The 12,118-nt window shown below is 42.4% G+C and overlaps 1 protein-coding gene across 4 annotated transcripts; it reads right to left on the bottom strand.

Annotated features, from left to right (window-relative positions):
* Nucleotides 1-1,831: 1,831 nt before the first annotated feature.
* On the bottom strand, nucleotides 1,832-4,638 carry LOC112067814 (stathmin-like). 4 transcript variants are annotated; one of them, XM_024139470.2, is made up of 5 exons: nucleotides 4,429-4,638; nucleotides 2,853-2,896; nucleotides 2,456-2,622; nucleotides 2,105-2,296; nucleotides 1,832-1,909 (listed from the first exon to the last, which is right to left on the bottom strand). In XM_024139470.2, exons 2-5 carry the CDS (start codon nucleotides 2,866-2,868, stop codon nucleotides 1,850-1,852), a joined length of 435 nt encoding a protein of 144 aa, XP_023995238.1. In that variant the 5' UTR covers nucleotides 2,869-2,896; nucleotides 4,429-4,638; the 3' UTR covers nucleotides 1,832-1,849. The 4 variants fall into 4 exon arrangements, with proteins under 4 accessions (XP_023995238.1, XP_023995241.1, XP_023995239.1 ...); XM_024139473.2 differs by having other exon boundaries at nucleotides 4,443-4,475; XM_024139471.2 differs by having other exon boundaries at nucleotides 4,341-4,441.
* Nucleotides 4,639-12,118: the final 7,480 nt, after the last annotated feature.

The following is a 12,118-nucleotide window of genomic DNA, read 5'->3' as shown; positions in this document are numbered from 1 at the left end:
ATTTAGGCTGACCACAGAGACTTCTCTAAATAAAATGTATTCAGCCTCCTAAGGTCAAAGAGGCACTGTTCATCACCATGCTGGCATTGTGGAGGGACCATCTGTGGCCATACAATCAGTAGGCTACATACCAGCACTCTGTAAGCGTAGGCACCAATTCAACCAAATTTTAGGCCTGTACGGCAAACCTCCCAGTTCCAATAGAATATGGCATTTGTACACTTGATCAGTGAAACAATTCAACAAAACACATTGTTAATTTCATAGTTTACAATGATAAAACAATATTACTCATATGCCCAAAAGACACTGTCTATACACTGCCAAAATGTGTGAAAGAAAAATCTTAATTTCATCTTCCAACTACTGTTGCTCTACATTATAGCTTTGCGCTATTACCACTCGGTGTCAGTAGTCAAAGGAATGACTTGCATTTTTTTACCGTAGCAATTCATTATATTTACTAGTACCACTATCAAGGCCTTATATCACAAAATAGATGGAATGAATAACAAGAACATCTAGATAAAAATGATGACGAGTAAACAAACATGGCAATTAACTCTAACCAGTCTTTAGGTAAAAGATGAAGATAACATAATTGAAATACTGAGGGTGATATAATTACACTATTCATCCACTATGCTGCATCTACTATGTTGTGGGATAAATTTGAAAATGACTATCAAATTTGCATGACGAAATGAGAATTACCAAAATGGAATTACTAGTGTAGTCTCTGTGTGTACCAATACAGAAGGTGTGTAAGTAAATGAGTCTGCGACCCAAAAGCCACAAATAAATTAAGACCATTAATAATCCTTAAGGAGTCTATTGACGCACCCATGTGTCAATCTAAGTAACATAATATAAAAATCCGTCCGTTTAAACTAGAGATCAGTATTTTTTTGCATGGGCTGCATTTAAATCCACCGCATCCGCCTGTAGGCCTTCTGCAACTGCGGTGGAAGGTGGCCGAGCTACAGCGGTATTCATCAGATCATGAGACATCCCAAAAATCGGTCTACTCAAGAAAACTTATGTAGCTCCTACAAACTATTATGACCACTCTATGAAAAAGGAAGACTCACATACACGATGGTGTTCTCCATTTTGCTCTACGCCCCCCATGGGACTTGTCTGAAGGTAACCCATACAAACGAATAGAAGTATGGAGGTCGTTTTATGCCAACAAAAATAAGGGATTAAATGTGTTAATATATATATATATATATTTCCTGAGCTTTCTTATATATCCTAGATATAGAACAGACACTTCAAAACCTTATTCCTTATGATTCATTTTTGAATGCCATTTATCAATGTGTTATTCAATGGGTTTCTATGGGCTATATAGTAGTAAAGGACAAATTAAATATTATTAAATCAAAATCAAATAGCTAAATGATCCATGGTATGACCATCTTTAAAACAATTTCATATGTTAGCTTAGTACCCTACCCCCCCCCCCCACACACAATGGCTAAGACTTTTAGAGGTTTTAAAGAACAATTGCAACTTTATTAAGATCAGATAAACACAGTTTTACAAGGTACAAGGATTTACTTACATTATGCAAATCACAATGACAAGGACCAATGCGTAACAGTGGCATGCTTCCATATAGGTAAAAACGCTGCTTATTTCAAAGGTCATAAACTGCAATACACAAATCTACCGGAGGTGGGGGAAGAAATACTTACACATCCACAACAAAAGCAACAATGGACAGCCTAACTAATCCTAACAAGGTGAATAAAACTATAACAATGACAAATATAATACTGTCATTGAACAGAACAAAAAGATATCTTTGCACAAGTTTTTAAAAAAATATTACAAAAGAAAATCAGTTCTCCCCCTCTGGTTTTGTTTCCTTTGCCTTTCGTACCTCCTCAAGCTTCTTATCCTAGAATGAATAAAAACATGAAAATCACATCCTGATTAGTTAAGTATAACTTTGAACAGTGTACATGGAATTTCAACCAACATTCTATTTCCATAACCTGGGCCTTTCAATTTGAAATTCTCTCTTAAGTACAGGATTGCAGAAAATGACGTCAAGATGACTGAGAAAAATGGCAGACTGAGCAGTGAGGCCAACCTTCTCCTTGAATTTCTCATTGAGTGCTGCCATTCGTGCCGTGCGATTCTCTTTGTTGGCTTCCATCTTCTGATTGAGCTTCTCCTCTGCCGTCTTGCTGAAGTTGTTGTTCTCTTCCATGGCTTTCTTCAGAACTTCCTTCTCGTGCTCTCTCTTCTCAGCTAAGTGCTTCAGCACCTCTGCCTCATGACTCTGATCAAATTAGAAAATCAAAGGCACGCAGTAAGTTAGTGGTAGGCTAGTGGGACCAAACCTGTGCTAGAAAATAATACAATATAAATTAACTAAACCTGTAAGGTGGATGCGGCTCCATTTCCTGATACTTATTTGTGTATATCTGACTGTAGGTACCTTGCGTCTCTCCTCTGCAGCCTCCAGTTTCTTCTGAATCTCCTCCAGGGACATCTCCTTCTTCTCCTTCGGGGGAGGTAGGGGGATTTCACCCTTGGCATCGGGGGCCAAGATTACCTCAAATGCTTGACCTGAAGCACGCTTGTCCAACTCCTTGATCAGGATCTCTGTGAAAATAGTGAATCCATCAATGTTGATACAAGTATGTATCAAACTGATAATAGCATAGAGTTATAACACCTAAACAATACAATAGTGTAGCTGATTGCATAAAAGTGACTCCAAAATGTACCATTAATTTCTATTGGGCACTAAACAACAAAAAATGTGTAACTGTCCCAATATTGTTGGAGCTTATTGTAATAGTGTAATAAAGGCCTGTCATGTTAACACTTACCTCCAGAGGATGCCATTTCAGCAGAGTACTGAGGGTTGCTATGCCTGGGAGGAAAAATACAGACAAAGCCATAGGTTTAATGACAGAAAGACAATACATCAAATATGCATCCATGCGCTAATCAGGAATGAACAGAAACACGGATTGATAAAAGCAATGACAACTATTGATTCAGAAGGTGGAGAGCCATGATATGTGCCATGTAAGAATTCAATTGAGGGTATTGCTGTCTATAAAATGACCGTTGGAGATGTATGTTAGACATGTAGCATGAATGTTAGTGATACAGCAAATGATTGAGAATAGATTTCAAAGTAGTCTTACTGCACCTGTTCAAAACAAGAGCTGGCAAATGTTAATTTTTATTTCATTTCAATGGAGACAAAAAGGGCGTGGAAATGAAGTCCTTCCCATCCTTGTTAATCAGGAACAAATACCAGAGCATAAATGAAGCTTACTAAAATAGAATTTCTTCTACCTTGCCATGGCAATATCATGTCAGCAGATAACGTTTTCTTTCCCAACATTGGAGTTGACTATTGCACGAAGACAATAAAGCACCATTGTGAATACAGGTCAAAGAACAATATGAACTTAGCTAGGTGTGGTCTGAATTGACAGTTAGATTGAAGAGCATTCAAATTCAATCATTGCAATTATTGAGTTAAAGCCAATTCCTAGCTAAAAGGTCGAGGCGTGCCTACGCTAAGACCAGCTTCAAAACAAGAAACCAACACTAGCAAAGGCTGAATACAAACGACCAACAGTAATCGCAACCTATTCATGTGGATGACAGCATGACAGATTTCAATTTCATAAAAACTAAAAACAAATACTACACAATTAGGAATCATTACATTATTAAAGATTATACAATACCACACATTAACTTGACATAGCTAGACAAATGTCACCGACACTGATATCCATCTCAACCCACCTGCAAATGCACGAATAGCAAACTGGTGCTGAGGAGACAATGGACTCGGCTACACTGTCAGCTCAGCAGGGGCACAGACACTGGCTAACAACCTGAATAAATAATCTAGCTACTGTAGCTAGCTATCTTAACCGTTGGCGGACTGAAACCCCTCTTCACATGTAAGTTAAAGCACAGCAATGTGTCCTTAGTGGTGTCGAAAGTCAATGTTTAATCGTCGACTGACGACATAGGAATTGGGAAAAAGCGCAGACAGAAGCAGAGTGTGATCACACCCACCTAGTCTCCATCACCAGAGTCATGCGCTGGGTAGCAAAACCCGCCGAAATGTTTACGTTAAAGATAAATACAATAATGTATTGTATAATACAAATATTTTTTGTGTAACGTGGAACTAGAAAAAATCCAAAACCTTGTCACCAAAATAAAACCGAGCAGTGGGCTAAAGTTAGCTTAGGGCTTGTTAGCTAGCTATAGTAACGTTAATTTGGCTTACATTATGGGATTCTCAATTACCATACATTTGTAATGACAACTAAGTTACTTACCCCAAAAATGACAAACATCACTGAAAGCGTAATGACTGCCATCAATATATCTCCAATGATTACCGTTAAAAGCGTTATTTATACCTACCTTCAAATGCTTACAAAGTGGTGTGGTCGCGCCTTCTTCACTGCCTGCCTCAGCACCGTTCGCGCAACAAAAAGGAACGAAGCACTAAAGTCAACTCGTCACATCTCGTTCTCTACTCCCATTGGTCCTAATCGTCCAATCAATAATGTCGATTTAGGGTGAGTTCGTAAATGAATTTTGTCTATCTACTCCGATTTCAAAGCACTCTCGTTTGAGTGTGCCAGAGCGCAGAATAACTCATGAATTTACGAACGCGCAACACCGTTGAATATGACAGGTCTCAATAAATGTTTGCAAAAAAATGGAAATCAAATGTTGCTAGCAGCAGATAGTCACTAACGCTATTGATAGCATGAAAACAGCCTAACTAGCTCTGATAGGGCAAGTAAAATGGTCAGTGAGGTGTTCTCATTTGTGTCTAGAAGTAGCTAGCAAACTAGTCAACTTTAGCCAGTTAGATTGGGCGCTTGACTGCCGTTGTGAGGTCAGAACGCTCAGATCAATCCAGAGAGCGAAACGCTGTGCATTTACGAACGGACCCTAATGTATCGAGGTTCTCAGCTGGAATGAAAACAAAAGCATGAGACAGGGTTCCCAAGATGTATACAGTAGCCTACCATCATCAACATAAATAGTTACGCTATCGAGCTTTCTAAAGCTATCACTCTTCTAACCCCACTGGCGCAACATCGCGAGGACTTTCGGGAACGCTTGCGAGACAGACCAGTCAGACACAAGGGGCGAGGGTTCCGGTGTTGTGCCGTTAAGCTCCCCCCTGCCAGAATCCCCCCATCGCGTGAACGCGCACGCACTCAATTCTTCATTGCTGCGACTTGCTTGCTAGTTGTGATTTCTGATCACGTTACATGCTGACCAGACCGAACACGTCGCGTGCGCGAGCGTCGCAAAATAAATGTAGAAATCCATGTTATTCAATTATTGCACCCACACTGCTCGCACGCGCCCTAAAATTGAATTAATTTCTATTTCTGACGCAGATCGGCGCTGAAAGTCCTGCCTCTCCCATCTCCTCATTGGTTTATAGAAGCAGGTACCCACGTGCCATCTCCTCATTGGTTATACCCACGTGGGTGATTGAAAGACGAACTTTGTTGCCGGTTGTCGTGGTAATACAATGAAAGTTTAGATGCGATCACCATATAAATTCAAAGATGAAAAAGCCTGGAAGGAGGAGAGATGACTAGAAACGATTCGGTTGGCCGTTTTATGTGTGGATTAATTGTCGGAGTAGAGGTCTTTGTGCATTTCAGGTAAAATAACAACTCAATGTTTATATCCCAGGACAAATTAGCTAGCAACAGCAAGCTAGCTAAATAGGACAAATTAACGTTAGCTAGCAAGTGCAAGCTAACTAGCTAAATTGCCATACATGTTTAATGCTTTTCGACCTGTCCCCAAATTAATGTCATTGGTTCAGAGTTTGTTTTGATATTTTAACCTGCGTGTCGTGATCGCGCTTGGTGTGGGGGGGCAAAATAAATGTATGCACGATAGCGCACGCGCGAAGCCGGTTTGGGTTCCGTGTTAGGCTGCGTTTCATTTAATTTTTTATGTCGGTTTGATCACGGGGGAGGCACTAGTAATGTCTGCAGTTTTCGGTTTGGCTATTTGTTTCAAGTGTATTAGTCTATAAATAAATCTCTTTGCCAAAATTCGTCATCTCTCCCATGTCTTATTCGACTAGTAGTTGTTCTGAAATGTTAATTGCTTGCCTACATTTTACTCCCTCCTCTACGTTTAATATAACACACATACATGAATTATTAATTTCGGTTGCCTATCCTGATGTGAAGTTTGTTCTATAGAAAGTATTTAACTCATATGTGTGCACAGAAAGTGTTTGACTCTAGCCACAAAAGTAAGGATATTAGAAGGGGGGGGGCTATATGATTTCCGGCAAGGCTATATATACCAAGATTATATACACATACACACACATGCACAGTACAAATACATAAACATATTAACTCAACTTATCTCTTATCTATTTTCCTACATCAGATATGCAGGTGGATGACAGCACATAATCAGCAAGACGGAGATGCTCTTCATCCTCTTTTTTTGTGAAAGAGTGCTGTAACGCCCTGACCTTAGTTATCTATGTTTTCTTTATTATTTTGGTTAGGTCAGGGTGTGACGAGGGTGGGTATGCTTGTTTTGTATTGTCTAGGGTTTTTGTATGTCTAGGGGTGTTTTGTAAGTCTAGGCATATGTACAGTGGGGCAAAAAATATTTAGTCAGCCACCAATTGTGCAAGTTCTCCCACTTAAAAAAGATGAGAGAGGCCTGTACATTTTCATCATAGTACATTTCAACTATGACAGACAAAATGAGAAAAAAAAATCCAGAAAATCACATTGTAGAATTTTTTATGAATTTATTTGCAAATTATGGTGGAAAATAAGTATTTGGTCACCTACAAACAAGCAAGATTTCTGGCTCTCACAGACCTGTAACTTCTTCTTTAAGGGCTCCTCTGTCCTCCACTTGTTACCTGTATTAATGGCACCTGTTTGAACTTGTTACTAGTATAAAAGACACCTGTCCACAACCTCAAACAGTCACACTCCAAAACTCCACTATGGCCAAGACCAAAGAGCTGTCAAAGGACACCAGAAACAAAATTGTAGACCTGCACCAGGCTGGGAAGACTGAATCTGCAATAGGTAAGCAGCTTGGTTTGAAGAAATCAACTGTGGGAGCAATTATTAGGAATGGAAGACATACACAGACCATTGATAATCTCCATCGATCTGGGGCTCCACGCAGATTCACCCGTGGGGTCAAAATGATCACAAGAACAGTGAGCAAAAAATCCCAGAACCACACGGGGGGACCTAGTGAATGACCTGCAGAGAGCTGGGACCAAAGTAACAAAGCCTACCATCAGCAAGGGCATTGAAGATGAAACGTGGCTGGGTCTTGCAGCATGACAATGATCCCAAACACACTGCCCGGGCAACGAAGGAGTGGCTTCGTAAGAAGCATTTCAAGGTCCTGGAGTGGCCTAGCCAGTCTCCAGATCTCAACCCCATAGAAAATCTTTGGAGTGAGTTGAAAGTCCGTGTTGCCCAGCAACAGCCCCAAAACATCACTGCTCTAGAGGAGATCTGCATGGAGGAATGGGCCAAAATACCAGCAACAGTGTGTGAAAACCTTGTGAAGACTTACAGAAAACGTTTGACCTCTGTCATTGCCAACAAAGGGTATATAACAAAGTATTGAGATACACTTTTGTTATTGACCAAATACTTATTTTCCACCATAATTTGCAAATAAATTCATAAAAAATCCTACAATGTGATTTTCTGGGAAAAAAATGCTCATTTTGTCTGTCATAGTTGAAGTGATGAAAATTACAGGCCTCTCCCATCTTTTTAAGTGGGAGAACTTGCACAATTGGTGGCTGACTAAATACTTGTTTGCCCCACTGTAGGTCTATGGTGGCCTGAATTGGTTCCCAATCAGAGGCAGCTGTTTATCGTAGTCTCTGATTGGGGATCATATTTAGGTTGCCATTTTCCCTTTTGTGTTTGTGGGTTCTGGTTCTATGTTTAGTTGCCTGTCTGTACTATTCACATAGCTTCACGTTTCGTTTTGTTCAGTGTTCATTTTTTAACAAATAGAATCTACGCATACAACGCTGTGCCTTGGTCCGATTCATACGACGAACGTGACAACGGCGGATGTAGAAAGTAAACATCTGCACCTCGATGTTGTCAACTGTGCTTATGTCTGCGTAATGAAAAAGTAGCGAAAAAATAAAAACTTCTGACTATTTCTGGTCTAGCGATTGATGACAAACGAGCTCGCTGCCCAGACTTACATAATTACAAAGAGGAGATTCTCCTGATTAAAATGGTGCCCTGGTAACAGTTTTGCTTCCGTCCCTCTCCTCGCTCCAAACCATGGACCCTCTGCATACATAGACAACAGCCACCCTCGAAGCATCATTACCCATCGCTCCACAAAAGCCACGGCCCTTGCAGAGCAAGGGGAACAACTACTTCAAGGTCTGTGACGTCACCGATTGAAACGCTACTAGCGCACACTCCGCTAACTAGCTAGCCATTTTACACCAGTTACACCCAACTTGAAAAAAATATATATACACATTGCCAGATATTTGGCGAAATAGACAAACATGCCTATATTTCCCCCTTAGGAAAGAATGGGAAGACCGCAGAGGTCCAATATTGTTTTTGTTGTTTACATTTTACATTCAACAATAGCAAGGCAGGCATTGTGACGTTGAACAATAAGCTGGGAATAGAACGTTTGGAAGGCGAGCTGGGTCCACGGTGCCCAATAGAACTATTAGAACAGTTAGTGCTAAATACGGCTGCTAGAATCCTGACTAGAACCAAAAAATTGGATCATATTACTCCAGTGCTAGCCTCCCTACACTGGCTTCATGTTAAGGCAAGGGCTGATTTCAAGGTTTTACTGCTAACCTACAAAATATTACACGGGCTTGCTCCTACCTATCTTTCAGATTTGGTCCTGCCGTACATACCTACACGTACGCTACGGTCACAAGACGCAGGCCTCCTAATTGTCCYTAGAATTTCTAAGCAAACAGCTGGAGGCAGGGCTTTCTCCTATAGAGCTCCAATTTTATGGAATGGTCTGCCTACCTATGTGAAAGACGCAGATTCGGTCTCAACCTTTAAGTCTTTACTGAAGACTCATCTCTTCAGTAGGTCATATGATTGAGTGTAGTCTGGCAGAGGAGTGTGAAGGTGAACGGAAAGGCTCTGGAGCAACGAAACGCCCTTGCTGTCTCTGCCTGGTCGGTTCCCCTCTCTCCACTGGGATTCTCTGCCTCTAACCCTATTACAGGGGCTGAGTCACTGGCTTACTGGTGCTCTTCCATGCCGTCCCTAGGAGGGGTGCATCACTTGAGTGGGTTGAGTCACTGACGTGATCTTCCTGTCTTGGGTTGTGCCGTGGCGGAGATCTTTGTGGGCTATACTCGGTCTTGTCTCAGGATGGTAAGTTGGTGGTTAAAGTTATCCCTCTAGTCGTGTGGGGGCTGTGCTTTGGCAAAGTGGGTGGGGTTATATCCTGCCTGTTTGGCCCTGTCCGGGGGTATTATCGGATGGGGCCACAGTGTCTCCTGAACCCTCCTGTCTCAGCCTCCAGTATTTATGCTGCAGTAGCTTATGTGTCGGGGGGCTAGGGTCAGTCTGTTATATCTGGAGTACTTCTCCTGTCTTATCCGGTGTCCTGTGTGAATTTAAGTATGCTCTCTCTAATTCTCTCTTTCTTTCTTACTTTCTCTCTCTCGGAGGACCTGAGCCCTAGGACCATGCCTCAGGACTACCTGGCATGATGACTCCTCGCTGTCCCCAGTCCACCTGGCCGTGTTTCAACTGTTCTGCCTGCGGCTATGGAACCCTGACCTGTTCACCGGACATGCTACCTGTCCCAGACCTGCTGTTTCAACTCTCTAGAGACAGCAGGAGTGGTAGAGATACTCTTAATGATCGGCTATGAAAAGCCAACTGACATTTACTCCTGAGGTGCTGACTTGTTACACCCTCGACAACTACTGTGATTATTATTATTTGACCATGCTGGTCATTTATGAACATTTGAACATCTTGGCCATGTTCTGTTATAATCTCCACCCGGCACAGCCAGAAGAGGACTGGCCACCCCTCATAGCCTGGTTCCTCTCTAGGTTTCTTCCTAGGTTTTGGCCTTTCTAGGGAGTTTTTCCTAGCCGCCGTGCTTCTACACCTGCATTGCGTGCTGTTTGGGGTTTTAGGCTGGGTTTCTGTACAGCAATTTGAGATATCAGCTGATGTAAGAAGTGCTATATAAATACATTTGATTTGATTTGATGGGCAAAAGAACACAGACACTGGACAGAGGAACTCTGCCTAGAAGGCCAGCATCCCGGAGTCGCCACTTTACTGTTGACGTTGAGACTGGTGTTCTGTGGGTACTATTTAATGACGCTGCCAGTTGAGGACTTGTGAGGCGTCTGTTTCTCAAACTAGACACTCTAGACATTCTAAGAGTACGGCTAAAGGCTATAAGAACTGGTTGTCTAGTGCGTTCGGAACAGAGAGTTAAAGGAGAAGATTTCTAGGCGCGGAAGAATAGATTCAAGGCATAATGTACAGAGAAGGGTATGGTAGGATGTGAGTACAGTGGAGGTAAACCTAGGCATTGAGTGACGATGAGAGAGGTTTTGTCTCTAGAGGCACCATTTAAGCCAGGTGAGATCACCACGTGTGGGGGGTGGAACAAAAGGGCTAGCTAAGGCATATTGAGCAGGGCTGGAGGCTCTACAGTGAAATAAGACAAAAATCACTAACAAAAACAGCAATAGACAAGGCATATTGACATTAGGGAGAGGCATGTGTAGCCGAGTGATCATAGGGTCCAGTGAGTAGCTAGACGAGCTGGAGACATGGCGATTCAGATAGCTAGCAGGCCGGGGCTAGCAGGCTAGCAGTTGGGCCTCAGGGGGATGTCGCAACGGAAGAGGTAGGAATCTGGAGATGTGGTAGAGAAAAGCATTCCGATATGCTCTGGGTTGATGTCGCGCTGTGCAGACTGGCAGGATTTGACCGGGCTGAGGCTGGCTGATGTCCGAATTAACGGTGATGACCGCTAGCAGTGGCTAACTGACTGCTAGCTAGTATCTAGTTAACTGGCTAGCTTCTGATGAGGGTTCCAGTTCTAAAATATAAAAAATAGCAGATCCATACCACATTGTGTGAGGCGTGTTGCAGGAGAGTATGTTCAGTCCGTAGATGGAAATTAAGCTTAAAAATATAAAAAATATGTACGAAATATATACAAAGAAAACAATATATACACGGGACGGGACAAGACCAACAAAACAGACGCTCGACTGCTATGCCATCTTGGAATAGCAACCGTACGTACATTTCCCAACAAGAAGCCATGGATCACAGGCAACATCTGTGCTGAGCTAATGGGTAGAGCTGCTGCTTCAAGGAGTGGGACTCGAACCCGGATGCTTATAAGAAATCTTGCTATGCCCTCTGACGAACAATCAAATAGCTAAAAAACGTCTATGCTCGCTTTGAGGCAAGCAACACTGAAGAGTGTTGAGAGCATCAGCTGTTCCGGACGACTGTGTGATCACGCTCTCCGTAGCCGATGTGAGTAAGACCTTTAAACAGGTCAACATTCAGAAGGCCGCAGGGCAGGTCGGATTACCAGGACGTGTACTCCGACCATGCACTGACCAACTGGCAAGTGTCTTCACTGATATTTTCAACCTGTCCCTGACCGAGTCTGTAATACCAACATGTTTCAAGCAGACCACCATAGTCCCTGTGCCCAAGAACACCAAGGTAACCTGCCTAAATGACAACCAACCCGTAGCACTCACGTCTGTAGCCATGAAGTGCTTTGAACGGCTGGTCCTGGCTCACATCAACACCATTATCCCAGAAACCCTAGACCCACTCTGATTTGCATACTGCCCCAACAGATCCACAGATGATGCAATCTCGATTGCACTCCACACTGCCCTTTCCAACCTGGACAAAAGGTACAGCTAGGTGAGAATGCTATTCATTGACTAGAGCTCAGCGTTCAACACCATAGTGCCCTCAAAGCTCATCACTATGCTAAGGACCCTGGTATTAAACACCTCCCCCTGCAACTGGATCCTGGACTT

The sequence above is a fragment of the Salvelinus sp. IW2-2015 genome, unplaced genomic scaffold, assembly GCF_002910315.2.
Source record: "Salvelinus sp. IW2-2015 unplaced genomic scaffold, ASM291031v2 Un_scaffold1810, whole genome shotgun sequence".
NCBI lineage: Eukaryota > Metazoa > Chordata > Actinopteri > Salmoniformes > Salmonidae > Salvelinus > Salvelinus sp. IW2-2015.
Note: the sequence above shows the minus strand (reverse complement) of the source record. Positions and strands in the feature narration are given on the sequence as shown.